Here is a 20,102-nt window from a genome sequence, read left to right as displayed (position 1 = left end):
AGTTTCTAATTTAGAAGGGCTTGGGGGAGACCTGAGAATTTGCATTTTCATTTGCTGTAACAGGTTCCTCTGTGATGCTGATGCTGGTCTAGAACCATAGACCCATACTCCTGTCTTCAAAGTAGGACAATCATGAATGCATAGTTACAAAAATCAATTTATTTAACACATACAACATTTTAGACATTTGGTAGAGATTTTCTGGTACTCTTTCAGCTCTCACTACAGCCCCCATTTTATAGAGAAGAGGACTGAGGCACAGATGTTGAAAGACCCGTCCAAGATGACCCAACTCATAATGGCAGGCTTCGTATGCTGTCTAGTATCTAAAGGGCTTTCACTATAAACAATGAGGATAATGTGGGGAAGCCCCAAAGGAGGTATGTACTTCAACCCCTCCTATATCCAGATTGACTAGTGTCAAGCAGGACCCATAGGATGGTAAGACTCATTTATCCGGATGAATGGTTCCTTTGGGAAAGACATTCCAGGAAGCCCAAATGTTCCCTGAAGATCTACTTTTAAATGAGCTAAAAGTCCCAGGGAGGGGTAGGGAAGGAGCAGCCAGGGGCAGCTTCTAGGGTCTTAGAGGAAAAATCAAAAGGAGACCATGAGTCTTATGGAGGAAGTAGAGAACTGAAGCCTTTTCTGGAAGCAGTGGTTATGGGTGGAAAAACAGAGTAAATAGATGGGGAGAGGCTACTTATAACATTCAGTGTCAGAGTGGGGAGTGCAGTCACAGAGACAGCAGCCTGGGCCCCTTGAAGCCCCATCACAGGGTGAGCCAGCAGTGCAGGAGCCTGGGTATGCAGGGGATCTGCTAGCTTCAGGCAGCAGCTGGCAAGGCACTTCCCAAATGCAAAGCCTTGGTCAATCTTCTAGTAGTGGGAGGAGGTGCGTGTCAGCCCACTGGGAAAAGGGGAGGCCAGCATATGCACAGAGATGAGGCAGGAAACGGCATGACAGGCTAGAGCTTGACAAAATAGGGCAAGACCTAGAGTTACGAAGAGGTGGGGCTTCATCGAGGTGAAGAACAGGACTTATTTATCACTGTGACTCGATTCCTGGACCCAGAATTATGGATGGAGAATGAGTTTTCCCAAGGATCAGGAGGTAGAGCAAACCCCAAATCTTCCCTGCGGGGTCTATCACAGCCTGAAAACCTGAACTTTTATGTGGTTCCCTTCTTGAGCATTGGTAGATCCCATTTTCCCTTACTGCCCCAGAAGAGACCATCTGCTTGAGACCCGAAGGAAGCTGTTTCAGTGGCCCAGATCCCAAGGTCTGAGAGAAATGACTATGGTTTGAGTCCAAGGGTTCCACATATGCAGTGACCTGCATTACTCAGTGCCTCTCATCCCTGTGAGATGCACATATGGCCTTGCCCTATGAGGGACAGGTCCTCCCTCATCTGGCCTGAGGTAGATACTGGGGCCTAAGACCCAGGATGCCCCTGTCCCTTGAGGGGTCTTGGAGTAGGAGAGAATGGTGTCTTCTACTCTGGGTCTGAGGGGGGCACGAGTTATAGTGGCTTAGATAACGTGGGGGAAGATGCAAGGGTGGAGGCAAAAGGCCAGGAGCCCTTGGAGCAGTGCTTTGAGGGTGCCTGAGGGTGAAGAGGCCTGGGGCCCTGGGTTCTGCATGGGGAAATGGCTGGAGAAACCGTGTTGACAGAGGTGGCCCACGAATTCCTCCTTGCTGAGCCTGCTGAGAAGCGAGGAAAGGCAGGTGATACTCCTGTCTAGCAGTGCAGCCTGCTCCTCTTCCACACCCTGAACCCCTACCCCCCTGAGGGGAGAGGGAACAGTGGTTGGTGTTGCAATGCTGGCAAATTCTCCCTGTAGCCCCCTCTGCACGAAAGTGGGTATGGTTCCCTTACCAGAGCAAGGTGCAGAAAGCAAGAGTGGAGCTCCCGCGCTGCATCAGGCTGGGACCCACCTTTCAGAGTCTCCTGGAAGACAGCAGCTGCCTCCTCGAAACGCTTTGGTCCCACAAGGATTTGAAAGAGGAAAGTGGACTTACCAGAGGAACTTGATGCTGACCCCTCTCCGACACCAGCCCCAGCTCTCACACTTTTAAAGGTGTGATGGTGCTGTATGAGTTTTTTTTTTTTTTTTTTTAAGCAAAGGTCAACATAGGTCCATCCCCATCCCATCGCACCCAAATTCATCCTTTGCTTCCAACCTCAGACCATTACCTGCAGTCCCATCAAGGCTTTGCCGAGACGGAAGAGGCCCCGGGGCCAGCCAGGCCGCAGGGTAAGGGCCACTTGGGCATCAGCCAGGGCCCACGCTGGTTGACCCAGACGCTCATGGCAGAAAGAACGATTTCCAAACAACCTGGAAAAGACAAAGTAGCCAAAAGGCTAAGTCCTCAGCACCTTGCCTTTCTCTGACCTCCCAGCATGGTAGCCAAGCCCCACCTACCGGTGGTCTTGGGGATTAAGCTTCAAGGCCTGGGTGAAGAGGACCACGGCTTTATGGTAGAAGCCTTTTTGGGCAAAGCTGGTACCTAACTCTGGGAGGCAAGAGGGTGAGAATGTTCAGATGGGGTTACCCCAGGGAGAGCGGGGTAAAGGAGAGAGAAAGAATCTCACTTGCCAGCTCCTGGCTCTGCTGTAAGGCAACTGCCTGCAGTCCTGGGGGTGCCTAGGGATGGGGAGCAAAGTCAAGAAGGCTTTGAGGTCTCACCCTCCCCAAACCCTTGTCCTTTGCTCCAACAGTTAGCATAGTTTAATTACCCTCACCCAATTCATGTAGTTGTCATGTCAGTTCTGAAAGGTGGATATCATCCCCACCTGCTTGCACAGGAGACTATTCAAGGTTAAGGTACCAGTGGCAGACTGACTCCAGGTCTTTTCATCCTAGCACCAGAGAACTCCTTCCACTGGTCACTGCCCCCTAGAGCATGTGACTTCCCAGAGTCCACTGGTACCCTTCTACCAGTTCCAGCTGAGGTTCTTCAGTTCACCTCACCTCTTCCTCAGGACTCTGCTTGGGGTTTTCTTTTCTTGGACACCTTCTTTTTTCCTGGCTTATCTTCTGGGGAACTGGGCTCCTGTTTGGGGGCTCCTGGCTCAATCCCTTTTCTCGGTAGGTACTAGGGGGCCAGTCCCCAACTTTGCGCAAAGCCAGAGACACAAAGGTGCTAGACAGATCCAGTAAGTCCTGTAAGCAGCAAGGAAAGTTAAGGAGGGGATGGGGATGTGTCCCAGAGATGGGGAGGAGAGGCTAGGCAGAGACCAAATAGGGAAGAAAAGGGGCTCTTACCTCCTCCTCACCACTCTGTCCCTGAGCTGGAGCCCCAGGACTGGATGGGGGGCTGTCATCCCCATCTGCGCTGGCCTTGGCCTGGAGGGAAGATGGATAGATGCAGAGCTGGGATCTCCTTGAGCATCCTGCCTTCACAGCCCACACCTTCTGGGCTCTTGGTTTTGCCTGTAAACACTTACCTTGGGCTCCCCACCATTCTGCTCTAAGCGCTCCTGTCGCTTTCGATCTTTTTGACGCTGTAATAATAATGTCGAGGAGATGGAGAAGGGTATATTTTGAGCACTTTACTTAAATACACACAAAACACAGTATCTTGAAGCAAACTCTGCCATGTCTACAACAGACTAAGAGTTTTACATATGCTCTCTTCTACCTATCTGTCTGTCTGTCTACCTGCCTGCCTGTCTAACCATCTACTATCTCCTTTCCTCCTTGCCAGGTAGATTTTGTGATTAGCTTCATTTTACAGTACAGTCTGACTCCAGAACCACTATCCCATGTGGGCTACCAGGTATCCTCCAGTCCCTAAGTCCCTGGGGCCTGAAGCAAGAAGCCCCACTGTGGTCATGTTGAGCTCTCACAAAGCTCTTTTCTTCCCCGTTCCCCAATCCTCCTTTGCCCCCACGCCCCTTACCCTCCAGCTACCTTCTTCTTGAGTCTTTTCTTCTCAGCTTTCTGTTTCATACGCTCCTCCTCAGCCACCAGCTCCTCAGCCAGGTGGTTGGCTTCCTGGAGAGGGAAGATCAGGTGACAGGAAAAGAGAAAGAACAAGAGAGAATGAAAGGGAGGCAAGCAGCTTGAAAGGATCTCACAAGGGGGGATTTCTTCAAATTAGGGCAGAATATATACATGGGAATATGGGGGTTAGGAGAACCCTAGAACAAGGAAAGGACCTTGTTACTGTCTTACCTCTTCAGTCAGCAGGAGCTTCTGTGGCATGGTCACCTGAAGCACACTGGCTGAGTCACTGGGGAAGGATTTAGAGGCAGAGGGGCTTGGAGGGCAGGGCTCAGATCCTTGGGAAGGGCACAGGAAGGACTTTCGGAAACCACAGTAGGTACCCAGTCCCTCAGCCCCCTTGCCCCTGTCACTCTGTCCACTCCTTTTCCCCTCATCACAGAAATGGCCCAGGAGATAATCTGTCAGGAGGGAGAAAGATAAGGGAAAAGAAAGGAAGGTGAGCAAGGAGTGTGTGAGGGCCAGCCCTCCCCAGGGTACCAGCCTTGATCCCTGGTTTGCCCCTCACTCCCCACCATGGTGCCACAGCTGCAGCCGCCCGCTGCTCCCATCCACTTGGATCCGGTGCAGGCCCTGGGGGTCACTCTCCACAAGCCGATGAAGAAAATCCACTATGTCCTGGGAGGGGGAGGGGAGGGGAGGCTGGTGTTGAGGGGAGCTCTCTGGGGGAGAACAAGGAGCTCGTCTGGGTTAACTTCTCCACCATGGCAACCCACAGCCACACAGTCCAGAGAACCACACTGGCTATCCTTCCTCCCTCAGCACGTCAAAATATGTTGTTCCCAATTTTAATGGCAGTTCACCTCCATGTATTACTCTTCTGTCTTCCCAAGCATTGGGTGTGGTGTCCACTCCAGCCTTCCCCACTATCCAGCACCTCCTCCCCTTCATCTGCTACTAGGTCAGCAGCACAGAGTTAGAGTTCCTTCACCTGCTCTTTTCTTTATGCCCCTGCCAAATCCTTGACAATGAACAGCCCCTTTAAAGCCCTCTGGAGCCTGGAGCTTACTCATGCTTACTCAAGTCCAGCTGTTCCTGGCTGCCCTCTCCTCTTAATGTCATCTCTTTCCCCCCAGAACCAAGGTCTCAGCGATTCCTTACCTAGTCAAAATCTTCCAGGAATCCCCCAATGGCAGTCATAGGCAGGAATAAAACTAGCTGTTCAGCCCGAGATTTAAGCTTTCCACAAAGATGATCTTTCCCATCTTCCCTACAGTCCTCTCTCTGCCACCAGGCTCCTTCTAGCCTGAAAGCTTTCTTCTGTTTGTGAGTCTCTTCTGGCTCTGAGCTTTCTCATCACATTTTGTTTTATCTTTAAGGTCCAGTTCAAATTCCATCTTCTCTCAAAGCCTTCCTAGACCCTTTCATCTCCAGTTATCGCTGTGCTTGCTCAGCACTCACAAAACTATATGACTTAGTTATACAATTATAATTATTATTCATTGTTTTTTTTTTAAAGATTTATTTATTCATACAGAACTGGGGTACAGGCCAGAGATGCAGAGGGTGAGAGGATTCACCAGAGACAGTGAGGAGCAGACCAGGCAGATCAACGAAGTACACTGCTGAGGGGAGCAGCGGGCGGGCCAGGAGAGGTCTGCCACGCCATGTGGTCACCTCTGGGGCAGGCGAACAGCGGGCGGGCCAGGAGAGGTCTGCCATGCCATGTGGTCACCTCTGGGGCAGGCGAACAGCGGGCGGGCCAGGAGAGGTCTGCCATGCCATGTGGTCACCTCTGGGGCAGGCGGGGATCGAACTCATGCTGAAGTGGCTTAAGCTTCTTAGTGCTGTGCTTTAACCCGCTGCGCCACCAGGGAGGGCCTATTCATTGTTTTTTTTATTGCTCTTTTAACTTGTAAGACAGCATGGAACTGACAAAGGCACTGTGCTGGAGTGGAAGTATCTGTTATCCTCATCTTGGCTCTGCTACTGCCTGGCTGTTGATTTTGGATCTCAGCTTCAACATTCACAGAATGAGGCAAGACTCTTCATTGCTTGGCCTGTACTTTGTGATTGTGGTGAGAATCATTAGCTCAGTTATTGTATGCTAAGGAGGACAGGAATCATCACATCCCTACTTGGCCTAATCAGGCCTAGATAGAGAGGAAGCCCTCCCAACCCTACCCCCAGAGTGGGTGGCCCACTGACTGAAAAAATAAGAAGTTATGCAAAACTCCAGTGTTAAAAATAATATGTAGGCAGGAACTCAGATTGGTTGTCATCTTTCTAAACAATTTTAGAACTTTGTTTTCCCCTCAGGAGATATTTTAAAAGCATCTTCATTTACACTATTGGGCACTTTTATCATGTTTTATTCTTCCCAGTGTACCTGGGATATATAATAGCTGGTACTCAAGAGGAGTGTGATGAATGCACAAGAACAGAGAGAGGTTGGTGAGGAATCTATTCTAATAGGAAAGCAACCAGGAGCTATAATCTGAAGAATCAGTTGTGATCCAGAGTTTGGATTTTGTCCTTTCAGTGATGGGAGTGGCTTGATTGGAAAACACTCAAAGAAAATAGTACTGGGGGAGCAGAAGCACCTAGGGGTAGAACATTTAGTTAGAAGGTCATTACCCCTGTTCAGGCTAATGAGAATGAGTTCTTTGGTTAAGGTAGTAACAGCAGAAACAGGAGTGGAAATGATGAATTTGATTCAAGAGATATTTCATAAGTAGATTTCAGTGGCTAAATTTGTAAAGAAAATGGGATATTATATAGAATACATATAGATTTAGATTTCTGTATTTCTGGAAATAGACATTTGTGTTATTCATCAAAATTAAGATGGGGAAGGAACCAATTTGCAAAGATGATGACTTAATTTCTAAACTGGAGTTTGAAGTTTTTGAGATAACCAGGAAGCGGCTGGAAGTACAGCATTTCAACGCTCTCAAATCTGATGCTGCTCTTCCCTCCGGAAACCCTATCACCTACTTGAGAATGTTTAAAGATTCCTGTGCCAGACAGGCCTTTCAAGTTTGCTGCCTTCTTTCCCATTTCATCTTTGGTGGTTCCAACAAAATGCATCACTAAGATCTCAATTGAAAGATTCCCTTAACTTTTCCTTGTCTTATGTCTTGGTTCACACGGGTTCCCTGTCTTCATAATATTTTTCCCCCAAAACTACCACCCACTCCCCAATTTGACTGAGACCCTTATCTGCCAGATCCCGCCCCCTTCGAGCACTTGTGGCAGCGTGGTCCGAGGTCCACGCCCCGCCCTCCGCCAGCTGAGCACATTGTGAGACGAGCCCGATAACTCTGACTCCCCGCCTGACCCGGGCTCAGCACTGCAGGTTGAAACACTGCGCGGGGACGGGCGGAGCGGACAAGGCGTTACCTCTTCGCCGTAGTCCTCAGGCCCGAACTCCTTGCAGAGTCTGGGGACATCAGCGACCCCTAGCGGGCAGCCGGGCCGCAGAGGGCAGTCTACGGAAAAAAGAGGGCAGCAGCGGTCAGGAGGGTTGGGGACGCGAAGAGCCTGAGCCCTCGGGCCCACCAAGTGAAGCACAAAACCTAACTAAAACCAGACCCAAATAGGGTTGCCACTGCTCCCTTAGATTTCCCTCCCGTTTAGTCACACCTGCTCACCTAGCTGGATCCGGCCCTCAGTCCTAGGAATCGGCGCCATCTCCCGTCTACAGTGACTGAAATCGAAAGATAGTCTAGTTTTTGATGCTCGCGGAAGGGCGGAGTGGGACTGAGCGGGCAGCCATCTTTGTTAGGGGCAGAAGCCTCCGGCTACGGAGCGCGAGAGAGTCCACGTCGGGCTGGCCGCTCCCGGGCGGGAGGTGATGGCTCTCGGGCTGGGGCGGAGTCCCGGCCCCCGCGGGCGTTGGGGCGGTGCGGGGAGGCGGGAGTCGTTAGGTTAATCCACGACACAACACACCATGGCCCAGGCGTCTCGCTCGAGTGGCCTCCTGCCCCCGCTCGCTACCGCGCCACCGTTGTGGGCTCAACCCGAGAGCGCCGGGGACGAGCAGTGGGAGAGAAGACGGCCGGATGCTCTCCGCGGGGACGGTCGCGGCTGGCCGGGGCTATCGTTTGCCGGGAGCGTCCCCAGTCTGGCCCCGAGCGGAGAGCAGCGGTGGTGGGCGGTGCCGGCTGACAGAGGTGAACGCCGAGGGGCAGCCGCTGCCACCTGGGGACTGGAGCCGGCCGCCGGCGGCCCGATCCCTCCGGCGCTGCAGCGTCTCCGGGCCATTCTGCTGCGGTTGCATCGCGAGCGGGAGCAGCTTCTCCACGCCCGCGACTACGCCTGTCACCTCCAGGCGGTCGTGCGCTTCCTGAGGGTCCTGGGTCCCGGCGCGCCTTCCCCCTGCCCGGACCAGTTTCCCGACCTGTGTCGCGACCTGCTGCCGCACCGGCCCCGAAAGGCCGTCCCGAGAATCGGCCTGCGGGTGGCTCCTGAGCCGCTACTGTTGGCGCGCCCGGTCGGACTAGCCGCCCAGCGCCTGGATGCCACCATTGAGATGCAGCTTCGTGCTCTGGGCCGGGTGCCTGCCAGCCCGGGTGTGTCGTCTAAACTCGCCGACCTATTGGGGGCACTTCCCACCTACCACCAACTGCAAAGGAAAGCCCTGAATCGCGTCCCAGCGGCCGCGCGCCCGTTCCCTCCCACCCGTGTGCTCCGCCTCCTGACGGGGGAGCGGGGTTACCAGGTGGCAGGTCTTTTGGAGGAGCCACTCTGGGGATCCGGTTTGCAGGACCAGCTCCGCAGGCGGTGCCAGGAAGAGCGCGAGCTGCTCCCGGGGCTCCTGGGTCTGTTGGGGGGAGTGGCGGCTTCAGCCAGCGGCGGACTGGGGCTTGGAGGGGCTGGAGCCCTGTGGAGCCAATATTGGACCCTGCTGTGGGCAGCCTGTGCTCAGAGACTGGTCCTAAGTCTAAAGCCTTGGAGGGACCCCAGGACAGCCGCACAACATCTGAATCAGGCACTGGGTCAGGGTGAGTGATGGGCCTGGGTGGGCATTTGGGAAGACTCTTCCTTCTCCCTAGTCACCTCATTCACCTACCAGCCTGACTACAGAAGCAGGCCCTCTAGAATGAACACCCACATCTCCATCACCCTTCACCCTTCCCACCCCCACTTTTCAGGCTATAGCTTCTGGGCTTTTAACACATAGTCTTACTTTTCACTCCAGTCTTGAGTCTTGGGGGGCCCTTCCTTGCCCAATTGAATGGGCAGTAGTTATGGAAAAGAAAAACCTTGTTTTTAGGCTTGCGTCATTTTTCTCACTAGCATCCCTGCCTCAGGAGTGTAAGAAGGAGCTGGCTTCTTTGTGTCACAGCCTGTTTCATCATTCTCTTATCTGGAGTTGGGACCAAGGTAAGAAGGAACAGGCGTTGGGAGTAACACAAGCCCCAGATTGCCCTTGCTCTGTCAAACCATAACTCTCATCCTCAGGCTTCTGCCAGGCCTTGGGATCTGCTGGTGGAGAGACGAGCAGCCTCCCCTCATCCTCTCACACTGCTAAACTTTTGCAACAGCTCTTCCCTCCTCTCTTGGATGCCCTTCGAGAAACCAGGTCAGGGCAAATCCTCTGTCAGCCTACAGGTGAGATGAGGGGCTAGAGGAACAGAACAGTTGAGGATTTCAATCCTCTACTCTGTTCTGAAACCCACCTCTCCCAAGAGGTACTCTACGATCCCTCAGCTACTCTGCTTCCCTCCACCCAGGTCCTACACCCCTTGCCCTGGGACTCTGTACTCTGCAGACCACCTTGCTCTGGTTTTGGGGCAGAGCTCAGCAGCATCTGGCATTGTGGGCCCCTGGCTCCTTCCTGCTCCTAACCCAGAAGGACTTACCTGTGAGTAGCTAGGGAGGGGGGAGAGGAGCAAGCCTGGTTGGACTCAGACCTCACTCTCTGTTTCTGCTAAAGCCTCTATTGCATGAGGCAGAAGTTCTGTCAAGCTTGGCCTCAGAGGAAGGCTTGGTCCCAGATGTGGAGCAGCAGCTGGGCTTGGAGATACAGAAGCTGACCACACAGTTCCAGGTGAGGAGTGCAGGGGTCCTGACAGTGGTAGTTGAAGGCCTGGTTCTGTGCCCAGCTTTGGGGGTTGTAGGGGGATGGTAGTGGGATATCTCAGTGACTTGGACTCTCCTTGGAACCTCTGCAAATTTTATCTTTTTTCACTGTTCACTTTTTTTCTCTTATCAATTTAACTTTTTATTATAGAAATATTCAGACATGTATAAAACCTTTATATATACATAAGTAGAATATAAACACTCCCATATTCCTACCAGTGAGGTGTTAATAATTAATTCATGATCTGTTTCATCTCCTCTTCCCCTTCTCTCTTCCACCTCCCATAATGTTAGGCTGTCATTTTGTGGTAGCAGCCACTGACAAAGATCACTGCCTAGATCCTCTGCTATTTCTTTAGGATTACAAAGTGATGATATTCCAATTCTGTCATTCCTTCTTCACTTTTTAAAAAAGATTTATTTACTTATGCATACAGAACTGAGGTACAGGCCAGAGGTGCAGGGGCAGTGAGAGGATTCACCAGAGACATTGTGGGGAGCAGAACAGGCAGATTGGCGAAGCACACTGCTGAGGGGAGCAGCAGGCAGGTCAGGAGAGATCTGCTGCACCATGTGGATAACCTCAGAGGTGGGGATCAAACTAGCAAGGAAGTGGCTCTGGCCAGCTTCCAGCTTTGCCGTGCTGTGCTTTAACCCCAGTGTGCCACCAGGGAGGGCCTCTTCTTCACTTTGTAGTTAGATAATTCCTTTAAAGTGAAACTTGCCCTCATTGATTTCTTGGATACTCTGAGGTAAATTTTGTAGAGAAAAGACAAGATAAATGATTGACTCTTTCCTTTTGCTTTCTAATTTTTGATGTTTCTCTTTTCAAAACATGTGATTTGTATTTTTATTAAAGTATTACATGTACATAGTTGAAAGTGAAATGGAACATTGTCTTATAAGGCTCTTAATGAAAAACTAGCATTTTAATTGCCTCCATCTCTGATTTCTCTTCCATTGTGATTTCTGTCCCACTCTTGGCTGTTTCTTCTAACATTCTCTCTTTTTTTTTTTAAGATTTATTTGTTTATGCATATAGGAATTGAGGAGTAGGCCAAAGGTGCAGGGAGGTGGGGTGAGAGGATTCATCAGAGACAGAGTGGGGAGCAGAACAGGTGGGTGAAATACACTTCTGAGGGGAGCAGCAAGCGAGATAGGAGAGGTCTGCTGTGTCATGTGGATCAGGGCATCAAATTCTGGTCCCTGGTCCTGGCCAGGAATCAAACTCGTGCTGTAGTATCTGCAGATTGCTTCATAGTGCTGAGACTTAATCTCTTATGCCACCAGGGAGGCCCACTTCTAACAGTTTCTTATAATTAACGTGTAAATTATAACCCCCTCTCCCATCTTGGGGATTATTTCTACTATGGAAGATGTCTTTCTTTTTTCCCTTCCTATCCAAATTTCTCTTTTCTCTGAATAGGGGCATAGCTGTAGAGTTCAGTCCTGTTCCTCTACTGCTTTTCTTTCTGCACTCCTACTTATCCACAGTGCTTTGGTATTACAGACTCCCACACTTTAGCCGTCCTGTTCCCAGAGTTCTATACCAGTATCTGCATCTGCCTGTTGGGCATCTCCACCTTAATTTCCTTGCTGTTTCCTTCAACTCACATGTTCTAGAATAGTCCCTTTATCATTAGGACAGAAAGTGATGTTCACACTCTAAGGAGGGAAGACAGTGGTGGGTATGTGGCTACAGAAGCTCCATACAGGGCCTGTGGCTCAAGTTGACAGCTGGGCAGCCTCAGAGAAACAGGGTTTACTGGAGGTGGCAGTTCATAGTTGCTTAGAACAGTTGTAGGAAGATTACATGCATGTGCACACATGCACACACATGAGTGCACACTGGTGTTTTGGGTGGTGAGATTGTGCATGAATAAGCAGATTGGCATCAAATTTTAGAGACACCGAACACCAGCCAACACTATGTGGGGTTTATCTCATGAGTGATAAGAAGATACTGTAAGAACAGGAGGGTAACTATGAAAAGCTTGATAAAATTTGAACAGCTGTAATGATCAGGGAGATTTAGTATGAGAAGGGGCCAACTCTTGGTAGTTGTGAGAACAGAGGAAAAGAAACAGGAAGACTGTGCTTCCCGTGTAAACCCAACACTGTGCAAGGCAGTCTACATGCCACATAATGAGTGCACTTGTGCTTCTAGGGCTCTCCACCGCATTATGGCCCTAGGTAAAAAAGAAGAATCTGGTGCTGCTGTGAGCTTTCTCCTAATTGGATGATTATGCCTGACAGGGAATGACTTTCTCATAGTGCATATCCCGTATTTTCCGATTGTTGAGTGTAGAGGTTCCTTCTAGTAAATGTCAGTTGACAAAAGGATCATTGCCTTGGTATAAATATGGGAGGAGGGCCTCTCTGGTGACACAGGGCTAAAGTCTCAGCACAGTACTATCAAGCTATCACCAGCCTTTCCAACATGAATTTGATCTTTGACCAGCCAGGGAGGCGACCCACATGCTGTAGCAGACCTCTCCTGTCTCTCCTGCTACTCCCCTCAGTAGTGTATTTCAGTAGATCTGTCCTTTTTTTAAAGATTTATTTATTTATGCATATGGAACTGGGGTACAGGCCAGAGGTGTAGGGGTGGTGAGTGGATTCACCAGAGTGAGGAACAGAACAGGCAGATTGACTGAAATATACTGCTCAGGGGAGCAGCGAGCAGGAAAGAGAGGTCTGTGATCTCCCTGGCTGGAGATTGAACTTGTGCTGCAGTGGCTTCAGAGAGCTTCATGGTGCTGCACTTTAACCTGTTGCACCATCAGGGAAGGCCCACCTATTCTGCTCCCCAGTCTGTCTCTGGTGAATCCTCTCATCCCCTGCACCTCTGGCCTATACCCTAGGTCTTGTATACATAAATAAAATTAAAATAAATGTTAAAAAATATGAAAGAAGGGCATTCTAGTTTTTTGGAAAAGGGGAGTCTGAATTTAAATGGGCTGTTGGAAGGATATGTATCAGGAGCCACACAAGCTTTACCTTTCCCTGTCCTCCCATGTTGGAGCACCCCAAGCCCCTTTTTTTCTGGGCTTGCAGGCAGTCAGTCACCTTTTTGCATAGCTGCTGCCACATATTCCAATTCTGAGGGCTCCTTATTACTTAGATGAGCTAGAGAGACACTCTTTTTTGGAGAGACACTCTCCAAAAACAAAACCTATCAAACAAAAGCCAGCACATTTGCCTTTTTTTGCTTTATGAGCTACATTGCTTTAAAAGAATGGAAGGGGCTGTCAGAATGTTCAGGGCTAAGAACATTCCAAAGTTTCCCTAATCTCAGAAAGCTAATCATCGTTAACTAAACTAGCAGATCATACAGTTACCTGTTCTTTCCTCAGCTTCTGCCTATCTTCAGATCATGCAGACCTTTTTTTTTTTTTTAAAGATTTATTTATTCATACAGAACTGGGGTACAAGCCAGAGATGCGGAGGGTGAGAGGATTCACCAGAGACAGAGTGGGGCACAGAACAGGCAGATGGACTAAGTACACTGCTGAGGGGAGCAGTGGGCGGGTCAGGAGAGGTCTCATGCAGACCTTTTTTTAATGTTTGTTTTTACATCATTTTGTGCCTTTTTCCATCTCAGTTGTAATTCCTGTGGGCTTCCCATCACCAAATCACCCATGTGCCATCACCATAGTCCAGTGCCCTTTATCCCCCTCCTCCCCTGGTTTTTGATTCCATTCCCTACTCCAACCTTAAAATGTCTCTGGTATATAGTTATTATTACCTCCCCCCCCCACCCCTGTCCTTTATGCTCCTGCTATGAGTGAAACAATCCAGTATTTTTCTTTTTCTTTCTAGCTTATTTCACTAAGCATGATCCCTTCCAGCTCCATCTGTGTTGCTGCAAAAGGCATATGTTTATCTTTTTGATCATGCAGACCTTTTTTTAACATCTGCGTTTGAATGTTGGGGGTGATGATCTTTTTTTCTCTCCTAATGACATTCCTATAGAATAAAATTAACCTCAAAGATTTCCATCATCTGAGCCGAACTGGGGAGAGCATCATAATTCTAGAACAATTGTCCATATTTTTCCTGGGGTCAGATGCTTTGGAAAGCTCAATAAAAATGATAGCATTTCTTGCAGATGGCCAACAGCATATGAAAAAATGTTCAACATCACTCATAATAAGGGAGATGCAAATTAAAACCACAATGAGATACCACCTCACCCCAGTGAGAATGGCACATCTTCAAACAAATAGCAACAACAAATGTTGGCGAGGATGTGGAGAAAAAGGAACTCTCCTGCACTGCTGGTGGGAATGCAAACTAGTACAACCACTATGGAAAACTGTTTGGAGGTTCCTCAAACTGCTAAACATGGAGCTTCCCTACGACCCAGCAATCCCACTCCTAGGTATCTACCCAAAAGACACAAAAACACTGATTCAAAAAGATACCTGCACCCCATGTTTATTGCTGCTTTATTGCTTCACAATTGGAAAGACATGGAAATAGCCTAAATGCCCAAATGGATGACTGGATTAAAAAAATGTGGTACATATACCCATTGGAATATTACTCAGCAACCAAAAAAAAGAAACACATGTCTTTCGCAGCAACATGGATGGAGCTGGAAAAGATCATGCTTAGTGAAATAAGCCAGAAAGAAAAAGAAAAATACCGGATGGTTTCTCTCATAGCAGGAATATAATAGAACAGGCGAGAAAATAATGATGAACAGCTATATACCAGAGACATTTTGTGGGGGTGGAGTGGGGAATGGGATCAAAAACAGCGGGGGGAGGGAAATGCACTGGGCTATGGTGATGGCACATGGGTGATTTGGTGATGGGAAGCCCAAGGGGATTGCAACTGAGATGGAAAAATGCACAAAAATATGTAAAAATAAACTATTATATATATGTATATATATAAAAGATAGCATTTCTCCTCAGAAAATGTCCAGGCCCATCAGTTATACATATAATTCTGTTCTGGATTTTATGGATTCCAGGTTAAATGCCTCAGAGTTAGAGAAGGGTTCATAACTTGACACATCCCTAATAGGTAAGCCCCTTTTATTTTCTCTCTCCACAGCTGCTTCCTGAAGAGTCACTACATCTCTTTTCTCAAGAATGTCATAAACAAGCCACACATGGCTTTGAAATCTACATGCCTCAGGGTCGGTATTGGCGGCGTCATCTCTGTCCTGGTAATGCCATATCCCAACTTCTCAGGGTGTAATAGTGTCCCCACCCCTCCAAACCTTGGCTTCTCTGTCTCCATCCTTGTCCTCTCTCTTTTCACTCTAGAACTGCCCAGCGTTCCTAGTGAATATGCTGGGTTGGTGATTCGCACAGTACTGGAGCCTGTATTGCAAGGATTGCGGGGATTGCCATCGCAAGCTCAGGCCCCTGCCTTGGGCCAGGCGCTGACAGCCATCTTGGGGGCTTGGCTTGATCACATCCTCAAACATGGGATCCGGTTCAGGTCGGGAGAAAAGGAGGCAGTGGCAGGAGGAGGAGTGGACCTGGGAGAAGGGAAGGGACAGATATATCAAGAGTTTAGTAAGGCAGTATTCGGAGGCAACATTGTACCTTGGCCTTTAGCCTGCAGGGGGCACTGCAGCTCAGACAAGACTTCGGAGTGGTCCGCGAGTTGCTAGAAGAGGAGCAGTGGGAATTATGCCCTGAACTTCGCCAGACTCTGCTCATGCTCAGCATCTTCCAGAGGTTGGATGGGGCCCTGCTGTGTCTATTGCAGCAGCCCCTGCCCAAGACTCGAGGCCAGAGGAGGTCGTGTTGCTGTGAGTCTCTCACCTCTCCCTTTTCCAGGCTTTAAAAAACCCGTCTCATTTCTTTATTTTCCTCACTTTCCTACCTTCATCACTAAGATAACTTCAGCATCTTACCCTCTCCCTTTCCGTGTCTTCCACTCTGCCTTATCAGGTGCATGTCATGAGGTCCAAACCACGGAATTTCCCAGCAGCAACCTCAGCAGCCTGGAGAACTTGGAGCCCCCTCTCCGATCTAGAGCACACCCAACCCAGACAGCTCAGTTGCTAAGTACACTATGGGGAGAAGGACCTAGCCCAGAGGCTTACCTAGTGGGAAATCAGCAAGCTTGGCTCGCCTTGAGACAATACCAGCACTCCCGTTGGTACTTGCCTTTCCTTTTCTGCTTGGGACTTAGTCCTGAATCCTGAAGAGCAGCCAGAAAGTAAGAGCTTCCTATCTTTGGCTGGAAAAGCCCAGACCTTTGGAAGTGCATTGGGAGTTTGGAAGAAAGCATACCTGAGACTGACAGAGAGCCTGCACTTACAAACTAAGAATCCATGCCAGCCTGGAACCCAGAGGTCAGCATACATCGGAGGCTTACTGTTAGTTCCTTATCAGCCTTTGTGCTAGAGGCTGGGGGAGGGATATAGTGTCAGAGTCTTAGGAAAAGGGGAGGAGGAAAAGCAGTAGAAAGCAGAGGGCCTAGATGCTTCTCTTCTTAAGACCCAGGAACGAGGCAAAACACCTGGTTAATTTGTCAGGAACCATATAAGTGAAATAGGCATTTCTATACCTGGATCAGTCCCCAGGGCTGTCTCCCTCCCCTCTACTATTTTCAGTCATTTTAGAATATTGGGCTGTAGGGCCTTCATGTTTTAAACTTTGATTATTGAGTTCAACATGTTTTAATCCTCAGTTCCCTGAGTGGGGTAACCTGGTAGGGACCGGCACTTAAAAGGAGGCCAGTAAAATCTGCCTTAAGTGGGTACAAAGTAGGAAAGGCTCCAGAAGATCGCTGTTACTGGAGTCAGATGCAAGGAGCTTTTGCACTTATTTATTGCCTTCACCGTGACACAAGAGGACGGGCTGTTCACTGACAGCATTTAACTGACCGCTTTGGGCCACTCCACACCCTGAGCCGAAAGCATCTCGCTCCCTCTTGATTTTCCTTCTTTCGGACCGGAGGTCCGGGGAAGCGGCTCGGCAGGGCCATCGCGGGCTGACAGCTGCCGACGGACATGGGAGCGCGACCCCACGCTCTGGAAGTGCGTCACTTCCGCCCTCGCGAGCACTTCCGGGGCGGAGGCCATCATGGCGGCGGCCTTGGCTCGGCTCGGGCTACGGTCCGTGAAGCAGGTTCGGGTCCAATTTTGCCCATTCGAGAACAACGTGGAGTCGACGAGGTACGAAAAGGGGCTGATATAGGGACGGGAAGGAGCTCCCCATCTTTCCGCCAGGGGTCTCGTCCCCTCGGCCGGGTGCTCAAGCCCTGTTCCCACCGCAGGACCTTCCTCCAGGCGGTGAGCAGCGAGAAAGTCCGCTCCACTAACCTCAACTGCTCGGTGATTGCGGACGTCAGGCACGACGGCTCCGAGCCCTGCGTGGATGTGTTGTTCGGTGTGTTCCAGTGGGGAGTGTGGCGGGAGGGGGCGGCAGGCAGCTCCGGCTCCCTCAGCTGAGCCCTCTGCCCTCTCGATCCTGACTCTTTTGTTTCTTCCCCAGGAGACGGGCATCGCTTGATTATGCGCGGCGCCCACCTCACCGCCCAGGAGATGTTCACTGCCTTCCAGTCTCACCTTCAGGCCCGGGACGCGGCTGGGAGGGAGGACAAGCAGGGCTCTGGTAATGGGCGCTAACACCGCAAAAGAAAGACCAACAAGCCTGTTTTAGTCTGGGACTACTGTTAGGACACATAACTGAAAAGAACTTAATCACTGAACCCATCATCTGTATGTTCCACTCAGCACTAGCAAGACCTCCAAGAGCCCTGTGACTACAAATCACATCGTTTTTGGAGGAACACAAAATCAGTAAGGGATCTGGACCAACGATAATTTATTTCACTGTTCGCATTTCCAAAGGTTCATTGCTTAACCTTTTTGAATTTGACTGCTCTTGCATCTCACACAAGGTGGCTCTTAACTTTTATTGTGAAATCCAGTGCTGTTTTCTCTCTATCCCAGTAGAATCTGACACTGTCAGTTTACTCTTTTGTGGAACTTATCTTCCTGTCTGGTCCTTTTTCTTCTTGTCTTTGTTTTTGGTGTTTCTTCTGTCATAACTTAAATTAACCTCTCTGATTTAATCCTTTATTTCTCTCTAGTCAGAGATCTTCAGGAATTTCCTCCAATTCCACCAACAATCCACTCAAAATAGAATTCACATTTTCACATACACATCTCTCTCCCTGATTTCTTTGTACCTTTTAAAGGTGCTTCATCTGCTTAGCCAACTGTGCTAGATAAACCATTATCTCTGGTTCTGCCTTTCCCTTTCCCTGCATATCCAGCTAGTAAGCTCAGAATATTGTGGTAAACACAAACTTCTGAAATGTTCTCTCCATTCCCAATCATTATGTAGTATCATTGTTATGTTCACCCACTTTGTCTCCTTTTTTCTAATCATTTTTACTGTTGCTTAATTTTATCTTTGTGAAATACATCGCTGGTTATATCTTTCACTACCACTTGTTTCAAGGCAACAGAGCCGAAAGTACTCAAGCATTGTGTCTGAAGTTTTTCATACTGGGTTACCACCCATTGATGTGGATCATGAAATCAATTTAGGGAGTCAAGTCAGCCTTAAAAAAAAAAAAAGAGAGAAGAGAAGAGAAGAAACAAAGTAAAATAAAATTATCAGTGTAGAACACATGAAATGGGAAGTATTCTTTTAAGAAACTTAGATTTAAAGCACATAATCATGAATAGACAGACAGTAAATGTATGTGTATGTGTGCAATATGGAATTATTTCTTACTATGCCTTATAAAGCCCTGCTTTGGAACCCATATCTTTCATTTAGAGTGGACCATTGCCCATATCCATGCCATTTGTCCTAAAGTGAAGACCTTTGTTGAGCCCCAAAATGGTAAATAGCCACTGGTTTAGAGAACTTCAGAATGCTCACTGAGGCAAATAAAGTTCTCTAGATACTGCTATGAATTTTGCCAAATAGATCTCCCATCACTCTCTTATAACATTACTTCTTCCCAGCTTAAAAGACTGCTGAAAGGATGTTTTCCCTCTTTAAAAAAACAATACTACTCTTTTACTGTCTTCTGGTAGTTAAGGATCAAAGTGAGGGGTTGAAACTACATCTTTCTCCTAAAGTAGCCTTTGGGCAAATTATTTAGTCTCTTAGTGCCTATTACCTCGTTTGTAAAATGGGGATGATGGTACCTATCTCAAAGAACTCTTTAGAGCATTTAATGAATTGCTGTGTACAAAATACTTGGAATAGTGCTGAGAACTTAGTGTTATTATCTAAGAGTACTTTTGCTGTAGTTGAAAGAATATTGATAACCTAGATTTGAGTTGTCCAGCGCTGACTAATTGGGCACTCTCCTCATCTGTAAAAATGGGGGTGGTTCAATTATTACTGTAAACATGGAATAAGTACGCTCAATTATGAACTTGAGGTTGGTGCTGTTTTCTCTGCCCCCAGAATCTTGCAGAGATGTCTACCACAGACCATGCAATAAACATTTGTTGAATCACAAAATATTTAGCATCTACCTTGTACCTGTAACTGATTAGAATACTAGATAGTATACTCAGATATAAGTGTATAATGAAACATAGGTATGTCATAAGTGCTACAGTAGAGATGTGTACCAAGTCTAGTGGTGCCAAGAAAGGGTTAAACAGAGTTCAGTAAGAAGGTGATACTGAATGAACAAAAGGTCTACTAGTAAAGGGTGGGGCTGCAAATCAGATTGTAGTGAAATAGGACTTGGACATGCAGCACAAAGACTTGTTTTAAAAAAAGATTTAGTTGTATATACATGCAAGAGTTGGGATATAGGTCCGAGGTGCAGGGGGTTAGAGGATTCACCAGAGACAGTAATGAGCACAACAGGCAGATCTGAAGTACGCTGCTCAAGGGAGCAACCTGTGAGACAGGAGATATCTGCTATGCCCTGTGATCAGCTCCCAGGCAGGGGACTGCAGTGGCTGTGGATAGCTACATAGTGCTGAGACTTAACCCCTTGCACTACCAGGGAGGCATATGACTTTTGGCTGGGAGGTGTAAAAGAGTGGCATAAGTGTGGAATAGAGTTCTAAAGGATAAGAACTTGTACTTCATGAAAATACCT

General features: G+C 48.6%; 3 protein-coding genes across 6 annotated transcripts; 2 read left to right on the top strand and 1 right to left on the bottom strand.

Moving 5' to 3' along the window:
* Nucleotides 1-172: 172 nt before the first annotated feature.
* On the bottom strand, nt 173-7,701 carry TTC31 (tetratricopeptide repeat domain 31). Of its 4 annotated transcripts, none has more exons than XM_012731591.1 (13): nt 7,604-7,701; nt 7,353-7,441; nt 4,526-4,628; nt 4,182-4,411; nt 3,918-4,001; nt 3,452-3,508; nt 3,270-3,350; nt 2,976-3,167; nt 2,597-2,648; nt 2,427-2,517; nt 2,198-2,339; nt 1,880-1,981; nt 173-1,788 (listed from the first exon to the last, which is right to left on the bottom strand). In XM_012731591.1, the coding sequence occupies exons 1-13, from the start codon at nt 7,641-7,643 to the stop codon at nt 1,408-1,410; spliced, it is 1,644 nt and encodes a 547-aa protein (XP_012587045.1). In that variant the 5' UTR covers nt 7,644-7,701; the 3' UTR covers nt 173-1,407. The 4 variants fall into 4 exon arrangements, with proteins under 4 accessions (XP_012587045.1, XP_004691616.1, XP_012587046.1 ...); XM_004691559.2 differs by having other exon boundaries at nt 173-1,707; XM_012731592.1 differs by having other exon boundaries at nt 173-1,704.
* A 201-nt stretch (nt 7,702-7,902) lies between these two features.
* Nucleotides 7,903-16,619, top strand: CCDC142 (coiled-coil domain containing 142). Its single transcript, XM_004691558.2, has 10 exons — nt 7,903-8,067; nt 8,098-8,956; nt 9,252-9,338; nt 9,417-9,566; nt 9,689-9,819; nt 9,892-10,005; nt 15,108-15,222; nt 15,323-15,500; nt 15,620-15,816; nt 15,959-16,619. The coding sequence occupies exons 1-10, from the start codon at nt 7,903-7,905 to the stop codon at nt 16,213-16,215; spliced, it is 2,253 nt and encodes a 750-aa protein (XP_004691615.1). The 3' UTR covers nt 16,216-16,619.
* A 40-nt stretch (nt 16,620-16,659) lies between these two features.
* MRPL53 (mitochondrial ribosomal protein L53) lies at nt 16,660-18,615 on the top strand. Its single transcript, XM_004691366.2, has 3 exons — nt 16,660-17,190; nt 17,292-17,404; nt 17,510-18,615. Exons 1-3 carry the CDS (start codon nt 17,099-17,101, stop codon nt 17,641-17,643), a joined length of 339 nt encoding a protein of 112 aa, XP_004691423.1. The 5' UTR covers nt 16,660-17,098; the 3' UTR covers nt 17,644-18,615.
* The last annotated feature ends 1,487 nt before the right edge of the window (nt 18,616-20,102 follow it).

The sequence above is a fragment of the Condylura cristata genome, unplaced genomic scaffold (genome assembly GCF_000260355.1).
Source record: "Condylura cristata isolate star-nosed mole 26May11 unplaced genomic scaffold, ConCri1.0 scaffold00031, whole genome shotgun sequence".
NCBI classification, from domain to species: Eukaryota; Metazoa; Chordata; class Mammalia; order Eulipotyphla; family Talpidae; genus Condylura; species Condylura cristata.
Note: the sequence above shows the minus strand (reverse complement) of the source record. Positions and strands in the feature narration are given on the sequence as shown.

Excerpts from the sequence above, each read along its gene's own strand:
- TTC31 (XM_012731591.1), bottom strand. The coding sequence starts at position 7,643 with ATGGCGCCGATTCCTAGGACTGAGGGCCGGATCCAGCTAG. Across the intron at positions 7,442-7,603 it reads TGAGGGCCGGATCCAGCTAG|ACTGCCCTCTGCGGCCCGGC; the intron begins GTGAGCAGGTGT and ends TTTTTTCCGTAG. Across the intron at positions 3,351-3,451 it reads AGAATGGTGGGGAGCCCAAG|GCCAAGGCCAGCGCAGATGG; the intron begins GTAAGTGTTTAC and ends TCTTCCCTCCAG.
- CCDC142 (XM_004691558.2), top strand. The coding sequence starts at position 7,903 with ATGGCCCAGGCGTCTCGCTCGAGTGGCCTCCTGCCCCCGCTCGCTACC. Across the intron at positions 9,820-9,891 it reads TAACCCAGAAGGACTTACCT|CCTCTATTGCATGAGGCAGA; the intron begins GTGAGTAGCTAG and ends TTTCTGCTAAAG. Across the intron at positions 15,501-15,619 it reads AAACATGGGATCCGGTTCAG|CCTGCAGGGGGCACTGCAGC; the intron begins GTCGGGAGAAAA and ends CTTGGCCTTTAG.
- MRPL53 (XM_004691366.2), top strand. The coding sequence starts at position 17,099 with ATGGCGGCGGCCTTGGCTCGGCTCGGGCTACGGTCCGTGAAGCAGGTT. Across the intron at positions 17,191-17,291 it reads AACAACGTGGAGTCGACGAG|GACCTTCCTCCAGGCGGTGA; the intron begins GTACGAAAAGGG and ends TTCCCACCGCAG. Across the intron at positions 17,405-17,509 it reads CTGCGTGGATGTGTTGTTCG|GAGACGGGCATCGCTTGATT; the intron begins GTGTGTTCCAGT and ends TTTCTTCCCCAG.